General features: G+C 42.6%; 1 protein-coding gene across 1 annotated transcript; it reads left to right on the top strand.

The window, feature by feature from the left end:
• Positions 1–1,392: 1,392 nt before the first annotated feature.
• Positions 1,393–27,454, top strand: LOC140196744 (alcohol dehydrogenase class-3). The gene is made up of 9 exons (XM_072256464.1): positions 1,393–1,486; positions 8,544–8,645; positions 9,814–9,955; positions 11,299–11,386; positions 12,202–12,421; positions 17,202–17,462; positions 18,777–18,912; positions 22,871–23,009; positions 26,164–27,454. The coding sequence occupies exons 1-9, from the start codon at positions 1,466–1,468 to the stop codon at positions 26,186–26,188; spliced, it is 1,134 nt and encodes a 377-aa protein (XP_072112565.1). The 5' UTR covers positions 1,393–1,465; the 3' UTR covers positions 26,189–27,454.
• The last annotated feature ends 311 nt before the right edge of the window (positions 27,455–27,765 follow it).

The following is a 27,765-nucleotide window of genomic DNA, read 5'->3' as shown; positions in this document are numbered from 1 at the left end:
AAATGGGCCCGAGTGAGAGAGTGGTTTGTAGCAATCATAAGACAGAGGAGCAGAATTAAGTCATTTGGCCCATCGAGTCCACTCTGTTATTCAATCTTTACTGAGTTTTTCAACCTTATTCTCCTGCCTTCTCCTTCTTATCAATCAAGAACCTATCAACCACTGCCTTCAGTACACCCAATGACTTCACCCCCACCGCCCTCTGTGGCAACAAATTCCACAGATTCACCACACTCTGGCTGAAGAAATTCTTCCACACCTCAGTTTTAAGAGACATCCCTTTACTCTGAGGCTGTGTTCTCCGATCCTAGACGCCCTTACTAATGAACCTATCCTCTCACATCCACAATATATAGAAGGAGCTGGCAGGAGAAGTGCTTTAGGCAGGTTTAATAACAGCATTAAAAAAAAACATTTGGATAAGTACATAGATGGGAAAGGGTTAGTGGGATACAGGTCAAATGCAGGAAAATGGACTAGCTTAGGTGGACATCTCGGTTAGCACGGTCAGGTTGGGCCATTTTAAATCTCTACACCCCAAGAGGTCAACCTCACTGACAAATGAAAATGACCCTTCCTATTCCCTTTGTTTAAGTCCCTCATGACTTTACTAACCCAGATATGGACCACTGCCCTTCTCCAGATTAGTACTATGGTATCCTCAAAAGCCATCAGAGCAGGTGGGCTTTGGTTAAATCAATGCATGGCTGGCAGAAGGTTGTAGACTCAAGCTAGCTTCATTCCGGGCACAACCCACCCCATCATCGAGTAAAGGCACCTTCAAAAGGCAATGCAGCAGAAAGGCATCATTCGTCACTAAGGTCCCTCAGCAACCAGGATATGCCCTCTACCATTTGGGAGAAAGTACAGGAGCCTGACGACGCACACTCAACGATTCAGGAAGAGCTTCTTCCCCTTCGCAATCAGTTTTCTGAATGGTCCATGCACACAAACTCTTGATTGATTTATCTATCATTTAATTTATTTATATTTATATGTCTTGGAATGTACTGCTACAGAAAACTAATTTCACGACATATGTCAGTGACAATAAACCTGATTCTGATTTTGGTTCCTCCAACAGTGCGGCATTCCTGCACCAAAACAGATTTTGTGCTTAAATCTCGGCCAAAGCTGCTTGATTTAACCAGCCAGAAGCGCTTCCCATTCTCGACGGTCTCCTGGGTCGTGGGGAAACGCGAGTCGGTAACTTCGCTGGTCGGTCGCAGTTCAACCCGAATACTACACCAAAGTCCACATCAGCGGGAAATCACGGCTGCGACCTCACCCGCCCAGCCCACTGAAGGCAGACGTCAGCGGCGTAACTCGGTTTACCCAACCAGAATCCTGGTGCCTGTGATTGATGTCTGCCTTGACCATTCACAGATTAGATAAGAGCCGCTTGCGTTCCCTTGCTACAGCTGCGTGAACGGCGACTTTGCCTCGTTTTTGCATCGTCGGGAACATGGCGGGGACTGCAGACAAGGTGAAAGGGGGAATCTCACAACACGACGAGTCTTTGTTGGGATCGTGGTCAGGTGGTAGGGAAGGCGGCTTTGCCAGGTGTCCTGATCGGAGGTCCGGCTCATGTATCCAGTGTAACCGCTCACAGCAATGCAACAGGACGCAGTGTTGTGTTGGAGTGCGCCCAAGGGCCTTTCGTCTACCCGAGGGTGCAGGGGGGTTGTGTGTTGCTATTCCGTTTGAAGCAGGTTCGGTGTTGCCTGTTTGAGGATTTGGGTTTTTTTTTCCATTATCAGACTGGAAAGGGTTAAGGATTAAGCAACATACAGTTAACAGCGAAGATTGAATTCGGGTCATTGACTGCATGATTGACGGTCTTTTTTTAGAGCGAGCAGTGAACTAAGTTCATGTTTTCTTGTTCTAAATCAATCAATTAGCTGCGTTCTAATTTTAAGTGCAAATGAAATATATCAAAAATACACAATTTCTAAATTAGTTGAATGCTTCCATGTTTGTGTTACATTTTCAAAGGCCACAGTGCATATGGTGTACAGTTCTGGTCGTCCCGTTAAAGGAATGATGTTCATAAACGTTGCTGGTGAACGCAGCAGGCCAGGCAGCATCTCTAGGAAGAGGTACAGTCGACGTTTCAGGCCGAGACCCTTGCTTGAATTTCCAGCATCTGCAGAATTCCTGTTGTAAAGGAATGATGTTGAGGCATTGCAAAAAGGGTGCAGAAGAGGTTTATCAGGATGCTGCTCGGCTTAGAGGGTAGGACTTCTAAGGAGGGTTTGGGCAAACTTGAGTTGTTTTCTCTCCCATTTCTGAGGCTTGGGAGAGCCCTGATAGAATTTTATAAAGGCTAGATCTTTTCCCCAGGGTACAAAGGTCAAGTACTAAGAGACATATGCATTTAAGATGGGGGAGAGGTTTAAAGGAGATGTGTGGGGTAAGTTATTTTTGACAGAAAATGGTAGGTGCCCAGAACAGGCTGCCAAGGGGTTTGTGGTGAAAGCAGATATGTTGGTGGTGTTTTTTTTATTCATTTATGGGATATGGTGTCGCCAGCTGAGCCAGCATTTATAGCTCATCTCTAGTTGCTCTTGAGAAGGTGTTTAAGAGGCAGTTAACTAGACACATGAATATGCAGGGACAGAGGGATTGGGATCTTTTGCAGGTAGGAGGCACACCAGGTTATATGACTTACTGATTTACTGTTCACAAAAACTGGGAGTTCGTTTCTCTCAAACATGATAAATCTGCAGGCGCTGGAAATCCAAGAAACACAGACAAAATGCTGGCGGATCTAAGCTGGCCAGGCAGCATCTGTGGAAAAGAGTAAACAGATGTTTCAGGCCAAGTTCATCAGAACTGGAAAACAAAGATGATGTCAGGGTAAAAAGGTGGGGAGGGGAGGAAGAAGAACTAAATCTGTTGAGTTAACATAGTACATGTAGATACAAGTTCAGAAATTACATTTTTATCATTCTGTTATTCAAGGAACAGTTGTGACAGACAGTTTGTGATTTTAGTGTTGTATGTACATATCTGGGTGCAGACTGCCACAGTGATCATGTACCAATAATCAGCATGATGTACCTGAGATTCAGAAAGCTTAAAAGACCGACAGTAGAGCCAAAGCTGAATTTGGGACTTTGAGAAAAAACAGTGTCATCAAAAATGAATTCCAAATAACAGTGAAGAACAAATTCGAGGCTCTACAAAACGTCACTATTATAGAACAGCAATGGGAAAACCTCAGAGACAGCATAACACAAGCAGCATAAGAGGTGATTCCCAAACAACAGAAAAAAGCTAAAAAGAAATGGATGACAGAAGAAATTCTGAATCTTATGGAACAAAGAACGAAATGTAAGGAAAACAAATAAGCCTACGTATCCTTGCATGCACAGATGGCAACCAAGTGCAAGGAAGCAAAAGAAAGGCAGCTCAAGGACAAATGTGAGTTAATAGAACAATTGCAGAAGACCAACAACAGCAAACGTAGGCGCGACAAGATCAAAGAAGTCACAAATCAGAAGAAAAGCAGGGCAACAACAGGATGTGTGAAAGCAAGAGACGGCTGTACAATTATGGAAAAAGGAAAAAATATTACAAAGATGGTCAGAATACATCAAAGACCTATACGACGACAAAGACCGAGAGGACAACTTTGATATTGGTAACAACAAAGAGGGCCCAGTAATACTGAAAGAAGAAGTGGAACATGCTATGAAGAAAATGCATAAAGGGAAATCATCAGGACCAGATAACATTCCAGTTGAACTGTATGAAGTGCTAGAAGATTTTGGTGGAGAGAAATTAATAATCTTATTGAATAGAATATACAATAGTGGCAAAGTACCAGAAGATCTTTTAAGGACAATATTCATTGCACTGCCAAAGAAACCAGGTGCAACAGAATGTGGACAACACAGAACAATTAGTTTAATGAGCTACCTCACAAGAATTCTACTTAGAATCATCATGCTCAGAGTAAGAAACAAAATTAAACCAGAGATTAGTGAAGAACAGTGCGGCTTTGTCAAAGGCAAGGAAACATCAAACGCCACTTGTATTCTCATTACAGAAAGGTCAATAGAAGTACAACAAGACCTATACTTCTGTTTCACTGACTACACAAAAGCCTTTCACACAGTGAAACACCAAGTCATCATGAAAATGCTTAAAGATATTAATATTGATGGGAAAGATCTAAGAATAATCAGGAATCTCTACTGGCAACAAAGTGCAGCCATACGGATAGACAACGAGATTGGTGATTATCCGCCAATAAAGCGAGGAATCAGACAGGGTTGTGTTCTGTCACCAGACCTGTTCTCTCTGTACAGTGAAAACACCATGAGAACCGTACAAGACCTACCTGGAATAAGTACAGGAGGATACAATATCAACAACCTCTGCTATGCGGATGATACAGTACTGATAGCTAACAGTGAAGTAAATTTACAGAATCTAGTATCTACCATCAACACAGAGAGCGAAAGACTTGGCCTAACCTTAAACAAAAAGAAAACTGAAGAAATGGTAATATCAAAGAGACCTGATGTACCAAACTATAGGATTGTATTGGGAAATGAAATCCTGAAACAAGCTCACAACTTCATGTACCTTGGATCATGGGTAACATCTGATGGCAAATGTGAAACAGACATAAAAGCAAGAATAGCAATGGCAAGAACAGCATTTACAGAAATGAGAAACATCCTAACGAACAAGAAAGTAGCGATTGACATCCGCCTTAGAGCTCTCAGCTGCTACATTCTTCCTATATTGATGTATGGCTGCGGGTCATGGACCATCACAAATGCAATGGAAAAAAGAATCAATGCAGCAAAGATGTGGTTCCTCAGAAGAATGCTATGCATATCATATACAGACAGAATAACCAATGAAGCTCTACAGAGAGCGAAAACAAGACGTACATTATTTTAAAAAAATCAGAAAAAAGCAATCAAAATTCTTCGGACACATCATGCGAAGAGAGACATTAGAACATTTAGTTACAACTGGAAAGCTGGAAGGAAAAAGAAGCAGAGGCAGACAGAGAATGAAAATGATCGATGGAATAACATCATGGTTAGAAACAGGGGAGGCAACTACTACAATTCGGAGGGTCAGGGACCGTGATGGATGGAGAGATATGATCGCCCACGCCGAGCGGCAAGGCACCTGAGTGATAATTATGTACCTTGTGGGCTTCATACTTTTGGCACAACACCATTCAGCTTGCATCGTCTGTAGTAAGCAAGCCATGACCCTCTTCTTCAGCCAGAGGGAGAGTTCAAAGCTTAGTACTTTAATTGCTTATTTAATTTAATATGGATTTGGCAACCCAGCACGCAATTTATCCTTGGTCTCAGCTACGTCCTTCTGACTAGGCAATTTAACTTCAATATCTCACAAACTACCACCACTCTGATCACTTTGCAGTAAAATTGACATTTTTTGTCCTAATTATGATCTTGTAAAAAAGATGTATAATATCTGTTGTTTTTTTTTTGTTTTTCTTGTGAATACTGCTAAGAGCCTGGGATGCCACTGTAAGTTAGTTTTTAATTGCACCTGAGCATACATGTGCATATGACAATAAGCTTGACTTTGACTTTGATTTTGACTCTTGTTTTCTTTGAATGGCCTGTAGTCCTCCTTCCTGGGGTCTCCAGTCTAACTCTGTGCCCCTCTGCCACAAAATTTGACCACCATTGTTTAACAATAAGGGATGTGGATTTTTAGGACATCAGCTGTAATTCAATGGGTAGCCTATAGTTGAGTCAGAAGGACAGAGTTTGAGACTTGAGTACAAAATTTTGTGCTGGGGGTGCTAATTTATTATTTAAAATGTAATACTTTCTATTTATCTGTTATTCCGTTAAATAAAGATACAAAAGGGGATGATGGAAGACATCAGCAGATAAACTTGCAGCTTCTGTCTGCAGCCTGTGAAAACCTTCCACAGGGGGAATGAAAGATAAATCAAATATCATTTTGTCAGTAAGAGATGCACCTTGTTTCTGCTTGAAACTTGTTTGCCTTCCAGTGTTAGATGTTCAGGAGTGAATACTGTCAGCTGGCTTATTCCAGGGTGCAGGAGTATGCACCGAGAGTGTAGCCAATTCGGAGGCTCTTGGGGAAGCACCCACAGTCTTAAGTCCTGCTGCTCTGGTTGCTGAGGGACTGGGCCATGTGTAAAAGCCTCTCAAAAAGTTCATGGATACATTGGAAGAGAAACACAAGGGAAATTAATGAATTGTAAGTGAAGGTGTTTATTTCTGAGAGCAATACAGCACGGGCTGACAGGCCCTTTGGCCCAGTGGGTCTACTGCCTGAAAAATCCAGTCATTCTCAATGTTTGGTCAATAAATGTGCTGTGGTGGCCAGTGCTATCATGTTTGCTGTTGTGTGCTGGGGCAGCAGGCTGAGGGTGGCAGACACCAACAGAATCAACAAACTCATTCGTAAGGCCAGTGATGTTGTGGGGATGGAACTGGACTCTCTGACGGTGGTGTCTGAAAAGAGGATGCTGTCTAAGTTGCATGCCATCTTGGACAATGTCTCCCATCCACTACATAATGTACTGGTTGGGCACAGGAGTACATTCAGCCAGAGACTCATTCCACCGAGATGCAACACAGAGCGTCATAGGAAGTCATTCCTGCCTGTGGCCATCAAACTTTACAACTCCTCCCTTGGAGGGTCAGACACCCTGAGTCAATAGGCTGGTCCTGGACTTATTTCATAATTTACTGGCATAATTTACATATTGCTATTTAACTATGGTTCTATTATTATTTATTATTTATGGTGCAACTGTAAGGAAAACCAATTTCCCCCTGGATCAATAAAGTCCAGTCCCGCTGTTTAGCTTCACCTACTCCACAGTTGGAATTGGTTTATTACTGTCACATGTCCCACGGTACAATTAAAAAATGAGGTGATGTTAAGGGTCCATTTTCTAGTGCTAGGGAACCATCCACTTGTCTTTTAACACCAGGATGGAAGCTGATCTTGAGACTGGTAGTGTGAGCTTTCAGCTTTTAAAGATGTAAAAGTCTGCCCAGTGGGGGGGGGGGGGGGGCGGCGGGGAGTGGAAGGGAGAATGTCCAATGTTGGTTGGAACTTCGGTTATGCTGGCTGCTCTACTGAGGCAGTGAGAAGTGTAGTCAAGACTCCATGGACTGGAGAATGGTTTCCTCAATGTGCAGAGCTGTGTCCACAACTCCCAGTAGCTTCTTGCAGTCGTGGGCAGAGCAGTTGCTGTACCCAGTCTTGATACATTTGGATGGGATGCTCTCTGTGGTATATCAATTTAAAAAAAGAAACTAAGGGGAGATGCTAGATTTCTTTAGCCTCCTGAGGAAGAAGAGGGGCTGATGAGCATTCTTGATTCATGGTTGGAACAAGACAGACTATTGATGTTCACTCCAAGGAACCTCTCAACCTCAACATGGTTGATGTAAATCAGATTGTGTGTACTGTCCTCTTTCCTAAAGTCAGTGACTGTTGATCTGTGTTTTTTTTTTGTTTATACTGACATTGAGGGAAAGGTGGAAAGGTTCTTGTCATGGCACCATGTCACTTGGCTCTCATCTCTTGGCTATTTAAGATTTGGCCCGCTGCGGTGGGATCATCTGCAAACTTGGAGCTAGAGGTGGAGCAGAATCTGGCCTCAAAGTCATGAGTAGAGTAGGGGGCTGAAGATGCAACCTTGTAGACCACCCATGTTGAGAATGGCCATGGTGGATGTGTTGCTGCTTACCCTTACTGACTGTGGTCAATAGTTCAGGAAATCAAGGATCTACTTGCAAAGATAAATATTAAGTTCTACGTATGGGAGTTTGGGGAAAGAGTCACCTCCCTCTCCCTTCTTTCTTCTTCCCCATTCTGGCTCTCCTCTTACTCCTTCTCCTCGCCTACCTATCACCTCCCTCTGGTGCCCCTCCTCCTTGCCTTTCTCCTATAGTCCGCTCTCCTCTCCTACTGGATTCCTTCTCCCTCAGCACTTAATTTTTCCATCTATCACTTCCACCTCTACCTTTGGCATCTTCTAGGGGTTGGCGGGGGGTGGGGGGGAGTGACTGGAAGAGGGGAAGAGTTCCAGGCTGTGGGGTGACCTGGTAGAAGCATGTATGTCAGCTATGTAGATAGGGTAGGTGGTCTGAATTATTTTTCTAGGGTAGAAAACTGAGCATAGGAGTAAGGTGAGCAGAGAAAAGCTTAAAGGAGATTGACGGGGCAATTCTTTTTTAAATTGGGGGTGTCTGGAACATGCTGTCAGGGAAGTGGTGGAAGTAGATACAGAATCAGCATTTCACTGGCAATTAGACAGACACATGAACAGGCAGAGGAATATTAACCATGTTAGGGCAGGCGGGATTAGATTGGGTCGTCATCATGGTGGATTGAAAGACCTGTTCCTGTGCTGTGCTGCTTCTGTGCTCTCTAATCTTAACTTGAGCTGCTTTCTGAACCTCGTGGCTCTGATATGAAGGTGATCGCCCCTCCTGGCTTCCACCTTTTTTTTTGCTGTTATTCACTGAAATCTTTTGTTTTGACAGGTTATCAAATGCAGAGCGGCTGTTGCCTGGGAAGCAGGAAAGCCCCTTTCTATTGAGGAAGTAGAAGTTGCTCCCCCAAAAGCTCATGAAGTTCGAATCCAGGTATGGAATAAAACTTGACCACTGTAGGCTTCAAGCATCCAGGAGTTAGCTTAAAGAATCTTTTGAGTAACTTCTAACTTCCTTAAGTTTAATTTCCAAATTTATTATGTTAAAATCACTACTTCTATCAAATCACTGTATGCTGCAGCTCTTCTGATGAATGGAGTTGTTTGCTTTAACTTGTCTTACAGCATGGAAACAGGGCCTTTGGGCCATTGAGTCCATGACAACTATCAAGTGCCCATTTACACTAATCCCACTTCATTATCTCCACACCTCCTGAATTACCCTGAGAATCTACCACACACCTACACTAGGGATGAATAAGAATGACAAATTAGCCCACCAACTAGCCCAACTAGAATGTGGAGGGCAATCCACAAAGTCACAGGATGAACTTGCAGAGGTCAGATTCAAATCAAGGTTGCTGGAGCCATGAGGCACAAGTTCTACTCAAAGTACCACAAGGCTCTGGAATGCATTTAACAAGAGGTCTGATAGCAACCTAAAATGGGTATGTTACATATTTGAAAAGGAAAGTTTTTCCAGGGCTGTGGGGAAAATACTTTACTACTCCAACTGTAGAACTATTTCAAAGTGGCCACAGCCCAACCTTTCCATCCTGTGAGTTTCCTTAGACTTGTATCCTCATTATACTTTAGGGGTAAATAACTGTGAAAATCAGTTTTGTGTTTAACATTCATGCATTGGGCAAACAAATAGAGCTGTTGTCAGTTCTGATCTTCGGCACACGGGATGTTGTTGCAAGTAAGTTTTTCATTGCACCTGTGTATACATGTACTTGTGTTTATGATAATGTACTAAACTTTGACTGTTGGGTGTCTTAACAGAGACCTAGAACAGTAGAGCACAGGAACAGGCCCTTTGATCCGCAATGACTGTGTCAAAAATGCCTAATTAAACTTATTTTCTTTCAAACTTCGGGAAGTTCCAAACTTCGACCATACCTTGTAATTTCACTGTATTTGATTGCTCCCTTTCCCCATGACACTCACCCCCAAAACTCTGGCAATAGTTTCTCCGCTTTATGAAAATACATTTCTTGTTGGTTCATTTTGTCTTAGTGTTTGTAAAACACTGATTGGTCATTAATATGAAAGGTTGAGATTGTTTCCTGTTTAATGAAGTTGTGATGTTTGCCTGTCAGATTGTGGCCACTGCTGTCTGCCACACGGATTCTTTCACCCTGAGCGGTTCTGATCCAGAGGGGCGCTTCCCAGTTATTCTTGGCCACGAAGGGGCTGGCATTGTGGAGAGTGTTGGAGAAGGAGTGACCTCCTTCAAAGCAGGTAAAGAACTGCGAAGGAAGCTTTAAGATCTCTCCAAGATGAATATAGGTTGCAAAATGTTTCTATGTGTTTAGTCTGTTGTGGGGTTGAACATGGCTGCACTGGAGAAGGTTGCATTGCTGACAGAGTGCTGGGATGTTGGATGAGGTGTTAACATTCCTGTTTCAAGGACATGTACAAGATCCAAAAGCTGTATTTCAAAGAAATGTAGGTGAGTTGTACCAGGTGTCCTGCCCAGTTTTGTTTTCTCCCTACTGAACAGTTCTGTGGTCTACACTGGCCCCTATACCTCCTCCCTCACCCCCATACAGTCCTAAACATCCCTTCCTCTGGCCTTATTTGTTGCATCTAGTATTCCCGATGTGGCTTCCTTTACATTGGTGAGGTCAAATGCAAGCTGAGAGACAGCTATGTCGAGCATGTGTTCTCTGCCAGCCATCTCCATGTGCACCTCCCAGTTGCCAACCATTTCAAAGTTCAAGTAAGTTTATTATAAAAAGTACGTACAGTATATGCTACCATATACTACCTTCAGATTCATTTCCTTGCAGGCTTTTACAGGGAAAGAAGAGATGCCATAGAATTTTATGAAAAACTATACATAAACGGAAAAAGAAGGACAGACAATATGTAAAAGAAGACAAACTATGCAAATAAAAATAATATTGAGAACATGAGTCCTTGAAGGTTAGCCTTGGGTCGTAGAATCAGTTCAGAGTGGTGGAGAATGAAGTTATCCAAACTGTTTCAGGAGCCTGATGCTTGTAAGGTAGTAGCTGCTTCTGAAGCTGGTGCTGAGGGACCTAAGGCTCCTGTACGTCCTGCCCAATGGTAATAGCAAGAAGGAGGCATGGCCTGGATAGTGGGGATCTTGATGGATTCTGCTTTCTCTATTTTGTCTTGTAGCTCATTGGTCATTATCATTAGTGCTTTATGGTCCACCTGAGTCTACAGTCTGGAAGCAGGACACTTGGGTGAGAAGGGGGGAGGGTCTTTTGTTAGAATAGAAATTGACAAGCTATAGTTGAGTTGAATACGGTTAGTTTAACCAAAGTCAATTGGAATTCAGTAAACTAAGGTTGATTACATTTGCGTTAGATGGAGGTATTAAGTTTTACACAATCAAGACTGTTGGATGAAGTTCAGACTTTGTGCAGCCATAACAATTGGATGGTAGTTTAGACCAGAGGGCTGAACAGCCTTCTCCCATTCTTGTTTCTGACACTGCTGGAATGCAGTGTGGAATAATAAAAGAATACATTTCTGAAGCCCATCGCTTCTGTGATAGGTGGAAGAGCTGAAAGCTTTCATTTTGTCTGATGTACTGTCCTCTTGTTTATAAGGTGATCGAGTGATTCCTCTTTACGTACCACAGTGTGGGGAATGCAAGTTTTGCCTGAATCCCAAGACCAATCTCTGCCAGAAGATCAGGTAGACTCACTGTTCTTAATTGTTCTACTCGTGAGACTGAAATATCCTGGTTTATCATGGTGACTTTCAAATGTTTCTGCACCAGAAACACCATTTGAGTATTAACATGTACCTCTGAGACTGCTTATAACTGTGGCACTCTTTGTGGTTATCCCTAATTTAATGAGTGGTCTGATCAAGGGACAGTTTCCCATTTTTCAACACTAACAGTTCTTTGGCAGAAGTGGTCAGGTCTACTGTATTTGCTTTAAACCAACGGTTCCCAACCTGGGCCCAAGGACCCCTTGCTTTATGGTATTGGTCCATGACATTAAAAAGGTTGGAACCCCTGCTCTAAACAAACCCCCACTCTCTTTACGTTACTATGCAGTCTTTGTACAATAAAGACAGAAAAAACAGACAGGTATGTGAATAGGAAAGGCTGAGAAGAAATGGGTCAAATGCAGGGAAATGGGTCTAACAGATGGACATCTTAATTGGCATGGCCCATTTGGGCTGGAACATGTTTCTGTGCTGTATGAGGTTACCCCATCCTAAAGATAAATCCTTCGATTCCTCTCTCCTCAGATATTACTTTGTTAAAGATTTTTTTCAAATGATGGGTGTAATCATGTCCTAGAGAAATTCATTAAAGAAATCTATATGCAGATTCTGGTGAATATGATGTTTCTCCAAGTGTATAGAAACTGTGATTATAAGTGAAATTGATAGCTTTTATTGCTGAATATCTCATTGTCCTATCATTCTATAGGTTATTGGTGATAAAATTAATGACTCTTTGTTGGTGGAATATTTACTTATCTGTGTCTCATTAGGGTGACCCAGGGCCAGGGTCTGATGCCAGATAAGACCAGCAGATTCACCTGTAAAGGCCAGCAGCTTTACCACTACATGGGGACCAGTACCTTCTCTGAATACACGGTTGTTGCAGACATTTCTCTGGCGAAGATAGATGACGCAGCTCCATTAGATAAAGTTTGTCTGCTAGGCTGTGGTATTTCCACAGGCTATGGAGCTGCACTCAACACAGCCAAGGTATTTTTATATGAAGTTTTTAACCTTCCCCATCTTCAAGCCAATGTTACTGAATTGCTTCTGTTCTGGAGCACAAAACAAACTATTGCTGACATTGGACTGGACTTGTTGCTATATACTGCTTGTATCCAAAGACGGTGGACATTGTGAGTCTTCATTGGATTGATTCATGGGGTAAGGGGTTGTCCTACGAGGAGAGAGCGAGTGGAGTTGGCCTATACTGAGAAGTCCTTTGAAGAATGAGAGATGACTTGCACTTTGAGAGACTATTTCTTCAGGCTGGAAAGTCCAGAATATAGGAACTTCCTCTCAGGATTCAACACCCTCTGGCTAAAGAAATTTCTCATTTCTGTTCTAAACGGACATTCCTTTATTCTCAGGCTGTGCCCTCTGGTCCTACACTCCCCCGTTAGAAGAAACATCTTCTCCACATCCACTCTATCTAGGCCTTTCAATATTCCATAGATTACAATCAGATTCCCTCTAATTCTTCTAAACTCCAGCGAGTACAGGCCCAGAGCCATCAAACTCTCCACATATGTGTTAACTCTTTCACAAACAAGAGAAAATCTGCAGATTCAGGAAATGCTGGAGGAACTCAGCAGGCCAGGCAGCACCTATGGAACAGAGTACAGCAGACATCTTGGGCCGAGACCCTTCAGCAAGACTGGAGAAGGAAGATGAAGAGTCAGAGTAAAAGGGTGGGGGGAGGGGACGGAGAAACACAAGGTGATGGGTGAAACTGGGAGGGGGAGGGGTGAAGTAAAGAGCTGGGAATTTGATTGGTACAGGAGATACAGGGCTGGAGAAGGGGGAATCTAATAAAGGACAGAAGGCCACGGAAGAAAGAAAAAGGGAGAGGAGCACCAGAGGGAGGTGATGGGCAGGCAAGGAGATGAGGTGAGAGGGGGGAATGGGGATGGGGAGTGGGGGGCGCATTACCAGAAATTCGAGAAATCAAAATACCCTTTTCTCACTGTTAGCATCAGGTAGGAGGTACAGAAGCCTGTAGGGACACACTCAGCAATTCTGAAACAGCTTCTTCCCCTCTGCCATCAATTCCTAGATGATTGAACCCTTGAACACTACCTCACTTTTTAATATATATTATTTCTGTTTTTTTGCATGATTTTTAATCTATTCAATATACATATACTGTAATTGATTATCATTAATATTATTTTTATTTATTTTTATATTATGCATTGCATTGAACTGCTGCTGCAGTTCACAAATTTCACAACACATGCCGATGATAATAAACCTGATTCTGATTCTGTTTGGGCCCTGAATAGTAGTGAGGGAGGAGGTGTAGGGACAGGTGTAGCACTTGGTATGCTTGCAGGGCTAGGTGCCAGGATGGAGATCAGTGGGGAGACCCTTTTTTGGGTTCATTCTTGTGAATCTCCTCTTTTCTGACGAATGCCTTTCAAAAACCTCAGCATTACCTCCTTGCTTTTGTATTCTAGTCCTCTTGAAATGAAAGCTAACATCCCATTTGCCTTCCTTACACCGACTCAACCTGCAAGTTAACCTTTAGAGAATCCTGCACAGCACTCCCAAGTCCTTTTGCACCTTTCATTTTTGAATTTTCTCCCCATTTTGAAAATAGTCCACGCTTTTATTACTTCTTTCAAAGTGCAAGACCATTTAAATCCGTACACTATGTTCCATCTAGCATTTCTTTGTCCATTCTCCCAATCTGTCTAAGGTTTTCTGCAGGCACCCTCCTTCCTCAACGCTGTCTGCCCCTCCACCAACCTTCAAACCTGGCCTTTTTCTTTGCCTTTTATATCTCCCGTTGTAATCTGTGCCCCATATCCTGGCTACTGGTCGGAGGCCTGTATATAACTCCCATCAGGGTCTTTTTACCCTTGCAGTTTATTAAATCTACCCGCAAGGATTTTACATATTCTGATCTTGTATCTCCTCTTTCTAAGGATTTGACAATTTTTTACCAACAGAGCCACTCCATACTTTCTGCCTACCTGCCTGTCCTTCCGATACAATGTGTGTCCTTGGATGTTAAGCTCCCAACTATGATCTTTTATCCACGACTCAGATGCCTACAACATCGCACCTGCCCATCTCTAACTGCACCACAAGATCATCTACCTTACTCCGTATTCTGCGTGCATTGAAATAAGATACTTCAATCCTGCATTCATCAGCCTTTTGGACCCCTGCTACACTTTTACCTCATCCCACCGACTGCAATTTTGCCTTATCATCTGCCTGTCTTTCCTCAGTCTCACTACACATTTCCTCTGTTTGTAAATCAACTGCCCCATCGTGCCTGATCACTCTGGTTCCCATCCCCCTACAAATTAGTTTAAATCCTCCCCTATAGCTCTAGCAAAACTGCCCTCAGGGATATCTGAACCCCTGGAGTTCAGGTGTAACCTGTCCATTTTATATAGGTCATACCTTTCCCAGAAGAGATTCCAATGGCAGAAATCTGAAACTCTACTCCCAGCACCAATTTCTCAGCCACACATGTATCTGCCAGATCACCTATTCTTACCCCTTCTGGCACGTGACACAGGCCTGCAGTCCGGAGGTTACTACCCTGGACATCCTGCTTTTCAGCTTTCTACCTAACTCCTTATACTCTCTCTTCAGAACTCCCTTTTCCTTCCTACGTTATTGCTGCCAATATGTACCAGGACCTCTGGCTGCTCACCCTCCTCCTTTATAATGCTGTGGACCCAATCTAAGACATCCCTGACTCTGACATCTGGAAGACAACATACCATCCTGGTGTCTCATGTCCACAAACTCTCCCACCTGCTCTCCTAATTATGAAATCCTCTATCACTAATGCAATCTTCTTCTTCCCCACAATTCCCCTTCTGAGACATAGAGCCAGAGTTCCAGTCTCTGCAGCTTCCCACTCCTAAGCTGTTCTCCCCCCACCCCCCATCAACAGTATCCAAAGCGGTATACTTGTGTAACCCTCTAACCGGGGCTCATAACAAACTTGGCTGTTTAGCTAACTCTGCCTAACGGCCACATGATTCAGCATCTCATGAGTAACAGTGAGAAAGCCACACACATCTAGGGTCAGTATGATTCGGGTTCAACCAAACAGGAAAGTTGGAATGTTCTGATGAGGGAACAAAAATTGTGGTGAATGCTGTGTAAGTACTGCCCCATGCAAAGTTATCACTCACCAGGAAATAAGTCCTTACACAGGCAGAAAATTGTGTAAGTATATTTACGGATATTTCAACTTTAACAAACGATTAATAGTAAAAGAAAAGGGCCCGTTACAGTTAAACCGTCTAAATGTGCACATAAACGTTGGAGCTTGTTTCTGTAGTAGTTGGGTGTATCACTTTACTCAAGGCGCTGAACTCTCATCACCAGCCAAAGTTCGAACTTCCCTTGAAGAATATCACAAACCAGCTGGCTAACTGAGAAGTCCTGGCATTTCCTGCTTAGCACCATTTGTCTGCACAAAGCACTCCTTGCAATGGAGTCTCCCCTTCAGGTGGAATCCTCCAAAGGTCTTACCTTGAGCTCTTCTCCACACCTTCTCCCAAAAAACCCAAAACAAGACTACTGTTTAAGAAATCTGATCCTGCCTCGCCGTTTCAAATATTCCAAGGCATCCCACTGGATGGAATGTTACAACACGTTATCAAGATAAACCCGACTGGCTGACACAACATTAAGTTGAGCAAATGGCTCCTTATCCCAACTGAAACCAAAAAACTAGTCTACGAAGCTTGCTAACAGAAGTATTTGCAGAAAACTGCTAAAATAAAATGTCCAACATCATAGCAGTAGATATACAATAAAACATGTCCTTAACCAGAGCATTACACTTGTTATTGAGGGGAATGGCCGCTGGGGTATTCTGCACTGGCTGCTTACTCCCTTTCCCTCTGACAGTCACCCAGGTACCTGCTTCCTGCTACTACAGTCACACTCATTCCTCATTCTCCCGTATGAGCCGAAGGTCATCCAGTTGCAGCTCTAGTTCCTTTACATGGTCTCTAAGGAGCTGCAGCTCGATGCACTCTGTGCAGATGCCATTATTCGGGAGACTGGAGGTCACCCAGAGTTACCATATCTCACACAAAGAACATATTACTTACACTGGATCCATTCTTGGCTCACAGTCTATGTATTAATACACAAGGAAAGAGAAAAAAAATTAGCAGAAACTTATTTAGATCCTCCACCAGGTTTCACCTAAGCCTGATCACTCCCAACACTGACCCCTCCCACAATGGCCGCTCACTTGCACCTCACTTCTTTTTATTGGTCTTTGCTGAGTAATTGAAGCCAGTTGCGGTCCCAAAAGGCCCTGAGCTCTTTTTAAACCTTATGCTGCCTCAGCTAAATAAGCAGCCCTAATTAAACTAATAGAATATATATTGCATCCAGATATTAATGAATGCCTTGAAATATTTTATTACTATTCGCTTGAAAAACACTTTAAAATTCATGGAAGAATTTGTATAAAGTTGGATTTCTGTAAATCAGGTTATTTGTAACTCAGGGAGCCCCTGTATGTTCAATTTGGACATCAATAGTATTTTGTATACACAAGAATTCAAGCAATAAGGAGATAGTACAAGAGTGTAATGTGGAGGTGAAGGATCAGCCATGATGGGCTAAGTGGCCTATACTGTTTCATTGCTTTCTGCTCTTGTGATTACCTTAAGGGAATGTCATTGAGAAGGGCTGTTTGTTCTTGGAATGTATTGGAATCTTGGCCGAACTCTTCACTGTTTGCTCAGCTGACTCCATTCATGCTCCCGAATCCTAGGTCGAACTGGGCTCCACCTGTGCTGTATTTGGACTCGGCGGGGTGGGTCTCGCGACCATCATGGGATGCAAGGTTGCAGGCGCCACCCGGATCATTGGTGTCGATGTCAACAAGAGCAAGTTTGCAAAGGCTATGGAGTTTGGTGCGACAGAATGTGTGAACCCCAAGGATTACAGCAAACCTATTCAGGAAGTTTTGATCGAACTAACTGATGGGGGAGTGGACTATTCTTTTGAGTGTATTGGCAACGTCATTACTATGGTGAGTGAGAGACCATTCATTATCTACCCTTGTCTAATCGTGATTGCTAAAGAAAAGAACTTGCTTTGTACCTGAGCAGAATTAGCGTCATTTTATTTTAAATCACTGGGTGATAGGTATTTTTTCAAAAAAATCATTCCTTTCTCTGAGGAAAGTGGCTATTCTACCCGTCAACCCTGTTCTGCAATGGTGAGATCATAGCTGTTTGTTAATTTCAAAAACATGCCCTTGTTCCATAATCCTTAATCTCCTGGTTTAATTAAAAATCTATAACACTTGGCTTTGGAAGTTTCAGCTGGTGTCTTATGAAATACAAAGCTGCAGATACAGGAAATATGAGATATAATGCTGGATATAGTCAGTAGGTCAGGCAGCATCTTTGAGGAGAGGAAGGGAGTTAATATTTCAGATCAGTGACCTCCAAAATAGCTGTCAGTCATAACACTTTTTCAGTTGTTTAGCTTAGTTTTGGAAAGTTCTGTCTCCTGCAATGTTTTAGGCACTCTTTGATGCATTTCAATTAAACTTAAATTTATAAAGCCTCCAATCTCAATAGAGGTAAAAGGGAACTTTATATAAATTCAAGTTGATCTATAAATTGTCACAAGGTGTTTTGCAACAGAGCTAGCAAGCAGACTTTGATGCTGAGCTTCTTGAAGAGATAGTAGGGCCCATTGATCCAAAACTTTGCAAAGAAGTAGGTGGACCTTGTGGAGCATATTAGAGAGGTGAGAGGAGAGCAGTGAGGTTTTGGGGTATTGCAAAGCCTAGACCCATGAATACTGAAGGGAAGGATGCCTATGAGGGACAATGTTGGGAAATGATTGGTAGTCTGGAAGCCGCAGAGCACAGTGTTGTTATACTGGATAAGTTTGAAGAGAGGGATGTGGGTGATCCCTGGAAACATTTAAAAATCAGAGCCTTACAGCATTTTGTGTGTTGCTCAGCCTTTTCAGGACCACTTGAGATTTTAATTGTTCTATCACTGGCAGCTGCCAAGACCCTTACCTCTAGAATTCCCTCCACTGATGTACCACTGTCTCTGTTTTAAGATGTGGCTTAATACCTATCTCTTTAACCAAGCTTTTGACCACCTACCCTGGTTGACTTGGTGTGGAATTGGGTTGGATTTGCTCCAGAAAAAGCTCCAAGACCCACAGATGCTTTACAAATGGAAGTTGTCGCCATTGTTGCTAAATCTTGTCATTTACATTAAACTGTCCCTGTGACCTCTAAATTGTATTGCTTCCTGTTTGTCTCCCCCCCCCCCCCCCCCCCGTCACTTTCCACTTGCCCTCCAAAATAATTCTGCAGAGAGCTGCCCTGGAGGCCTGCCACAAGGGCTGGGGAACCAGTGTCATCATTGGCGTGGCACCTGCGGGCCAGGAAATCGCAACACGTCCCTTCCAGCTGGTGACTGGTCGTGTTTGGAAAGGAACTGCATTTGGAGGTAATGCCTATGCATTGTGACTCTCACTGTCCTTGATTATTGACTGACTGGACCTTGCTCCGTTCTAGCCCTTTGAGTTGGGAACTGTCCTTCCCTCCTGAAAGTGGTAGGCTCCCATTTGGTAATGCTCCAGTTTCAGAAAGTGCGTACGCTTCTGCAGGAGAGAATGAGGAATAGGCATGAAGTCCAAGACCCAGCACCAAGCATTTACTTTGTCCGTCTGATTAGTCACAGCTCCTGGCTTTAATCCCTCACCATTTCCAGTAGTTGTGGTAATACAGTATGGAAACAAGCCCTTTGGCCCAACTCATCCATGCTGACCAAAGCACCCTCTAAACTAGTCTCACTTGCCCGTGTCTGGCTTATGTCCCTCTAAACCCCTGCTACCCATGTACCTACTTGCCTCAACCAGTTGTCTGGCAGCTCATTACATGAGTGCAGGTAAATGACAACAGTTGGTGGGACCTTCCCAAATTAGGGCAGAATCTTGCACCTCGGATTTTGCTGTGGCCTGCTACTGCGGTATTAACATAGAAACATAGAAAATAGGTGCAGGAGTAGGCCATTCGGCCCCTCGAGCCTGCACCGCCATTCAGTATGATCATGGCTGATCATCCAACTCAGAACCCTGTACCAGCCTTCCCTCCATACCCGCTGATCCCTTCAGTCACAAGGGCCATATCTAACTCCCTCTTAAATATAGCCAATGAACTGGCCTCAACTGTTTCCTGTGGCAGAGAATTCCACAGATTCACCACTCTCTGTGTGAAGAAGTTTTTCCTAATCTTGGTCCTAAAAGGCTTCCCCTTCATCCTCAAACTGTGACCCCTCGTTCTGGACTTCCCCAACATCGGGAACAAACTTCCTGCATCTAGCCTGTCCAATCCCTTTAGGATTTTATATGTTTCAATCAGATCCTCCCTCAATCTTCTAAATTCCAACGAGTATAAGCCTAGTTCATCCAGTCTTTCATCATATGAAAGTCTTGCCTTCCCTGGAATCAATCTGGTGAACCTTCTTCGTACTCCCTCTATGGCAAGGATGTCTTTCCTCAGATTAGGGGACCAAAACTGCACACAATACTCCAGGTGTGGTCTCACCAAGGCCTTGTACAACTGCAGTAGTACCTCCCTGCTCCTGTACTCGAATCCTCTCGCTATGAATGCCAGCATACCATTCGCCTTTTTCACCGCCTGCTGTACCTGCATGCCCACTTTCAATGACTGGTGTATAATGAGACCCAGGTCTCGTTGCACCTCCCCTTTTCCTAATCGGCCACCATTCAGATAATAATCTGTTTTCCTATTTTTGCCACCAAAGTGGATAACTTCACATTTATCCACATTAAATTGCATCTGCCATGAATTTGCCCATTCACCTAACCTATTCAAGTCACCCTGCATCCTCTTAGCATCCTCCTCACAGCTAACACTGCCGCCCAGCTTCGTGTCATCCGCAAACTTGGAGATGCTGCATTTAATTCCCTCATCCAAGTCATTAATATATATTGTAAACAACTGGGGTCCCAGCACTGAGTCTTGCGGTACCCCACTAGTCACTGCCTGCCATTCTGAAAAGGTCCCGTTTATTCCCACTCTTTGCTTCCTGTCTGCCAACCAATTCTCTATCCACATCAATACCTTACCCCCAATACCATGTGCTTTAAGTTTGCACACTAATCTCCTGTGTGGGACCTTGTCAAAAGCCTTTTGAAAATCCAAATATACCACATCCACTGGTTCTCCCCTATCCACTCTACTAGTTACATCCTCAAAAAATTCTATGAGATTCGTCAGACATGATTTTCCTTTCACAAATCCATGCTGACTTTGTCCGATGATTTCACCGCTTTCCAAATGTGCTGTTATCACATCTTTGATAACTGACTTTAGCAGTTTCCCCACCACCGATGTTAGGCTAACCAGTCTATAATTCCCTGGTTTCTCTCTCCCTCCTTTTTTAAAAAGTGGAGTTACATTAGCCACCCTCCAATCCTCAGGAACTAGTCCAGAATCTAAAGAGTTTTGAAAAATTATCACGAATGCATCCACTGTTTCTTGGGCTACTTCCTTAAGCACTCTGGGATGCAGACCATCTGGCCCTGGGGATTTATCTGCCTTTAATCCCTTCAATTTACCTAACACCACTTCCCTACTAACATGTATTTTCCTCAGTTCCTCCATCTCACTGGACCCTCTGTCCCCTACTATTTCTGGAAGATTATTTATGTCCTCCTTAGTGAAGACAGAACCAAAGCAGTTATTCAATTGGTCTGCCATGTCCTTGCTCCCCATAATCAATTCACCTGTTTCTGTCTGTAGGGGACCTACATTTGTCTTAACCAATCTTTTTCTTTTCACATATCTATAAAAGCTTTTACAGTCAGTTTTTATGTTCCCTGCCAGTTTTCTCTCATAATCTTTTTTCCCCTTTGCGATCGACTGGCAGGAATGAACAAACATAGATGCAGTATGAATGATTTGAGTAATAATGTGCTAAGAAACTCCATTTACTTAACATTGATAGGATGCAAAACTGGGCTGAGGAGTGGCAGATGGAGTTCAACCCAGATAAGTGTGAGGTGGTTCATTTTGGCAGGTCAAATATGATGGCAGAATATAGCATTAATGGTAAGATTCTTAGCAGTGTGGGGGATCAGAGGGATCTTGGGGTCGGAGTCCATAGGACACTCAAAGCTGCTACGCAAGTTGACTCTGTGGTTAAGAAGGCATACGGTGCCTTCAAGAGCGGAGAGGTAATGTTGCAGCTATATAGGACCCTAGTCAGACCCCACTTGGAGTTCTGTGCTCAGTTCTGGTTGCCTCACTGCAGGAAGGACGTGGAAATCATAGAAAGGGTGCAGAGGAGATTTACAAGGATGTTGCCTGGATTGGGGAGCATGCCTTATGAGAATAGGTTGAGTGATCTCTGCCTTTTCTCCTTGGAGCGACGGAGTATGAGGGGTGACATGGTAGAGGTGTACAAGATAATGAGAGGCATTGATCGTCAGAGGCTTTTTCCCAGGGTTGAAATGGCTAGCACGAGAGGGCATAGTTTTAAGGTGCTTGGAAGTAAGTACAGAGGAGATGGTCAGGGGTAAGTTTTTTTTATGCAGAGTGTGAGTGCGTGGAATGGGCTGCCAGTGACGGTGGTGGAGGTGGAAACGATGGGGTCTTTTAAGAGACTCCTGGATATGTACATGGAGCTTAGAAAAATAGAGGGCTATGGGTAAGCCTAGGTGGTTCTAAGGTAAGGACATGTTCGGCGCAGCTTTGTGGGCCGAAGGGCCTGTATCGTGCTGTAGGTTTTCTGTGTTTCTATACCATTTGTATATGGTGGCATTGAGGGGCAGGACTTCCATCTGTACTACAGCTATGGCTGGAACTGGAGACATCAGTTGTACCAAGCTGGTTCTAATGTTCATCAGTTTGATTCTTTAAATTGTAGTTTCATATTTTGTATAACAGTTTGGTTGTTTTTAGAACATAGAAATCTACAGCACATTTTTACTCCATAGCTAATCAATGACCTGTTACAATTCTGCTTGTATTGCTTATTGTAGAGTCACGGGACTGAGAAAGAGGCCCTTTCGGCCTACTGGGTCAGTGACAGCCATTCACACCAATCCTATACACTTCCATTTTATTCTCCCCTCATTCCTGTCAGATTCTACTGCTTACCCATACCCTACGTAACATTGAGGGATGAGAGACGAGACTCTCTCAAGAGACTTTTTTTCAGGATTTTCCATAGATGCTTTCCCTATTGTCCTTTACAGGAGTTTTCTGAATGGTTCCAGTCCCCACTCTTCACCACAGCTCTGCAGATTATACCCTTGTTTCAAATTTGGTTTTCATTTTGAATTACACCTTCATCTGCTTCCATTGTCTCCAGGAGGGAGTGCATTGCTAGCAGTAGTAGCAGTGTTGATGTTGATCCATCTGTCCTTATTACACAGGATGGAAGAGTGTAGAGAGCATCCCCAAGCTGGTGAAAGAATACCTGGATAAGAAATTAAAGGTGGATGAGTTTGTGACTTTCACACTCCCATTTAAGCAGATCAATGAGAGCTTTGAACTGATGCATTCTGGCCAGAGGTAATTTTTTTAAAACTTCTTATTGAAATGAAAAAGGATCCTTTGCTTTCCCGGTGTATATGAAGAATAAACTCTTTTGGTTTCCAGGTAGGTACGTATTGACTTTAACCTGATGAAAATGGCAGAGTTTGTCATCAAAACGTCGGTTAAAATTGATACCTGTACGTGGTTGGAAGCCTGAGAAGAGTTTTTACCAAAATAATTGGTGTGGCTCTGGGAAGCTCACTTCTGATCAGATGGTCCAAGGACCTGAGACCTTAGCTAAAAAATCTAGTCTGCATATGTGAGAGCTACTGTGTCAGACGTGCAGTCTCTACACACTTGAATGCATGTAAATCTATGGAACTGTGAAGGAAAAGCTGGGAAGTTATCCTTGGTGACCAATATTCTGATAAAGCAAGTGATCTGGTTAATGGTTTTGGAAGATAAATCTGGGCAGATTAACTCCATTTTTCCTTCGTTGTTGGTGACCAACACTTAGTTTTATAGACACAGTGGAATATTTTGAAAGGGACATGAAATACAAGTCTTTTTTCAAAGCCAACCACCAAGGATTTTGTCTCGGCTTTTCCTGAATAAACACTCAGAAGTCAGGCATCATCAGTGGAGAGGGAGACATGGTTAAAGCTTCAGGTTAAAGATCCTTTTTCAAAATCAAGTTACTGTTATGTTGCATTGAGGGTGGTTATTGTGACTATTAATTGAGTTACAGGGAGACACTGAAGCTGTGATATAAAAGTCTTTATTCAATACTGCAGATCTTCTGGAGAGAATTTAGTTCTCTCCTCATGCCAAGGAACTTTGTCTATTCTTTGAATGTAAAGGCAACAATAAACCACAGTTTGAATGGCTATAATTACCTACTTTAACATTTTGAATGTAGATAGGATAACTTTGTAGAATTACAATATGAAGCTAGCCTAATTAGCAGAACTCCTTTGCATATTAAAATACAAATATTAAGTGGCTGGTCCAAAAGCTTCTAGGCACAAACTACAGCCACCCAAAATATACCTCTTCAGTTAGTGTTGAGGAATAGCTACCAGACTATACAACTGTCAAGGATTTTAACTGACATAATAGCCTTGTTCAGTACAGAGGAACATTTTAACAATGGTGAAGGCCACGTAACGTGTTCCCTGATCTCATCCTGAAGTCTTCAATGGTATAGAATCAGACTGGTTTCAATAGCCTTAAAGAATCAGTTGAAATTAAATTGTGAACAGGTTTTATTTCCTGAAGGCTGGTCCTCATCTTAATATCTACTAGCCATAATTTCATAATTCCAGAATAATCACTAACGGGGGGGAGTAAGAGTGGGGCTGGGGTAATTCCAGTGTTGTTTTTTTTTATTAAATGCAATCATGAACAACAGCCAGATCAAAAATGCTGATCAAGTCAACTAGTTCCCAAAGAGAACTCTGATAGGCCAAGCAGATGGTTCACTGCTTCTCAGCGATAGAACACAAAAAAATCATATGTACAATTAAGAAACATTAAAAAATAGTAGAAATACTGGAGTCATGATGAAGTCTGCTGGGGAGAGACATTTATACACATGCTGTCCTCCATAATTCAAAGAGATTGAAGGATAAGGTTGCAGGGTGACAAAACGTGGCAGGAGCACTTGGAATTAAAAACTAATCCCTACCGAGAGAAAACAGCACCTGTTCTTTCCACACTGTTCTCCAGCAGTTTAAGGACTAAGTCCAGCCGGAACATGCTTATGGAGATGTCTAGTTGGCTGTGTGGATTCAGGATTGGCTTTCCCACGGAAGGACGGGGGTGGCAGAGGCTGTTCACCTTCAATCAGGAATTGAGTGCCGAAGGCATTCAAGTTGAGCACATTCTGGCCAAAGCTTTTTTTAGTATTAAATAATTAGAAAAGAGTTGAGGATAGTAATTCTCATCCAAGTTATGACCAGTATCCGGAACCTCTTGCTTGTCAAGGTGGTGACTATATAATTCCTCATAACATCAATTTACTCGTATCAGCACCTAGGAACAGTATCCTTTCAGGCCAAGGACCAGAAGATAGAAAATGTGCTGAGTGGCTGTTACCATCATTTGGGCGGTGTAGAGAACATCTTGTTTCAAAGGCGGGGATCAGAAAACGTGATTGTGCTCTCTCCATCTGAGTCACTTTACAGAGCACTGTTTACAAGGACATATCCCACCTTTTGCACTAAATATATTGATTTGAGTTTGCATTGTTGTTAATTATTCTCATCAGCCACTGGGGAGCTCTCTCCTCACTAAATAAACCAAAAACCTTTCCACTCTATTACTTTTCTAAAGAAACAACTTGCACTTTTAGCACTGTGCAATGTTGTGAAACTATTCTATATTGTTGGTGAAGGCACTAACTGTAATCACTTGTAAGCATGTGGCAGCCAGTTTGCACAGCAATTTCCAGTGACAATGACCAGATGCTCTAGATTAGTTGAGGGAAATTATTGGCCAGGATACAAGGTGATGTACCATACTCTTCAAATAATGTTGAGCTTGCGAGTATACACCCAGAAAAAAACTAGACTGCTGAGAAAGGATGCTTCACCTGAGCGTACAGATTTCTATCAACCATGTTTCAGTCAAGATTTCATGCACAATTCTCTTGATTGGGTGAGAATTAAGTGTTTTTAGTTTGTTCACAGAATTTGGAAATGATTAGCAATTTTTAATTATCAGTTTTTAATTGTCTTTAGATCATTTCAGAGGGGTAGACTGACTGCATCGGACTGTTAATATAGCTCAGTTTGTTAGAAAGTGCTTTGGGGTGGGGATGAATTTGGCCTAAGGTCTCATATCCATCTACCAAACCACTGCTTTAACCAAGAGGAAGTTTGGAACTACCAAACTACTAACCAAGAGGCAGCATCAGTGGAAAGAGAGATTTAATGATTCTGGTTAAAGAAACTTTGTCAGAACCACTATGAAATGATAAAAGGTTGAACAGCAAAACGATAATTTGGGAAAATGAAACTGGTTCACGTTTTATATTCTGCAAGACAAATCTTTAAGTAAAAAATAGATACAGCTCAACTGTGCCACAGTAATTCATGGTTCAACCCATTGAACTACATGATGTGTGCAAATAAACTTTTTAACCTCGAGTTTGTATTTAATCCTTTTTCCTGTGTTCTCTCTTTTAAAGCATTCGAAGTGTCCTCACGTTTTAACGTTGGGCCAGGCAGGACCCATTTCTTCAGTATGGAAAGAAACATTTTGAAAATTGCCTTAATTTACTTTTGATACTCTTCAGCATATTTTAATATTGCTAAGTCATCTGTTTCAGAATGTCTGTACTGTTAAACGAATTGTTAACTTTAACTTGGGCACTTTTCCAAATTAAAGCAACTTGTCAAGATAATTTGTTGCCCATGTTCTGGGAGTTTTGAGGATATCAAATGCAAAGTTTCTGCCTAATTCCAATATTTGTAAAGTGTTACATATAGAGGTTCTCCATCAGTGCTAAATAGAACACTACAACACAGAAACAGGCCCTTCAGCCCATCTAGTCCATGCTGAACTATTGATCTGCCTGCTAGCGCTATCGACCCACACCAGAACCATAGCTCTCCATACCCCTCATATCCATGTATTATCCACATTTCTTTAAATGTTGAAATAAAACTTGCATCCACCACTTCTGCTAGCAGAAAATGCCTGCTTGTATTTACTCTATCTATGCCCCTCAATTTTATATACCTCTATCAAATCTCCCATCATTTTCTGCATTCTAAGAATAAAGTCCTAACCTATTTAACTTTTCAAAATGCCTCAGGTCAAGTCCTGGCACCAGCCTTGTAAATCTTCTCTGCACTCTTTCCTGAAGTAGGTAGCCAAAATACACACAATTCTCCAAATTAGGTCTCACCAACATCTTATACGACTTCAACATACCATCCCTACTCCTGCACTCTCCACTACATTGATTTACAAAGGCTAATGCGCCAAAACTGCACTCCTCAGTGCCCTTTAGCTCACTGTGTAAGACCTATCCTGGGTATGTCCTTCCAAAGTGCCACACCTCATACTATTTGCATTAAATTCCATCTGCCATATTTCATCCCCTTTTTCCAGCTGATCCAGATCCTACTGCAAGCTCTGATAGTCTTCCTCACTCTCCATTACACCCCCAATCTTGATGTCATTCACAAATTTGATCTAGTTTACCACATTATCATTCAGATCGTTGATATACAGTAGATGACAAACAACAAGAGCCAGCACCAACCTCTGTGGCACACCACTAGTCAGGCCTACACTCAGAGAAGCAACTATGTACTACCACTTTCCGGCATCTCCCACAAAACCAATATCTAATCTAATCAAATCTCAACATCATCCTGAATGCTAAGCGAATGAACCTTTTTGACCAGTCTCATACACGGCACTTTGTCAAAGGCTTTGCTTGTGATTAAATAAAACTGATTTTACTCATAGATTATTCTAGAATGTGTGTTTAATTTCCAGCATTCCCCTGACCATCCACTCCTCTTCTGCAGACATGTATTATTTATTTTAAGGCTTACATTGAGGTTTCCTGCTGTGAAAATGCTTTGTGAGGTCACCTTCATACTATTTAAAGGAACTACCCCTTAGCAGTGATGATCAGAGAGTATCTGCATTTACTGACAAGTAACTTTTATTGTCGTGGGTTCACAAACTAACCAACTGTGTAGACGCACTAGGATTCCCTCACCCTCCATGAACAGTCAATGAAGATTAAAGTTATTGCCTAGGAAAGGAGTCT

This window comes from Mobula birostris, chromosome 4 (assembly GCF_030028105.1).
Source record: "Mobula birostris isolate sMobBir1 chromosome 4, sMobBir1.hap1, whole genome shotgun sequence".
Classification (NCBI taxonomy): domain Eukaryota; kingdom Metazoa; phylum Chordata; class Chondrichthyes; order Myliobatiformes; family Myliobatidae; genus Mobula; species Mobula birostris.
The sequence above is the reverse complement of the archived record's forward strand: the minus strand, read 5'-3'. Positions and strand labels throughout refer to the sequence as shown.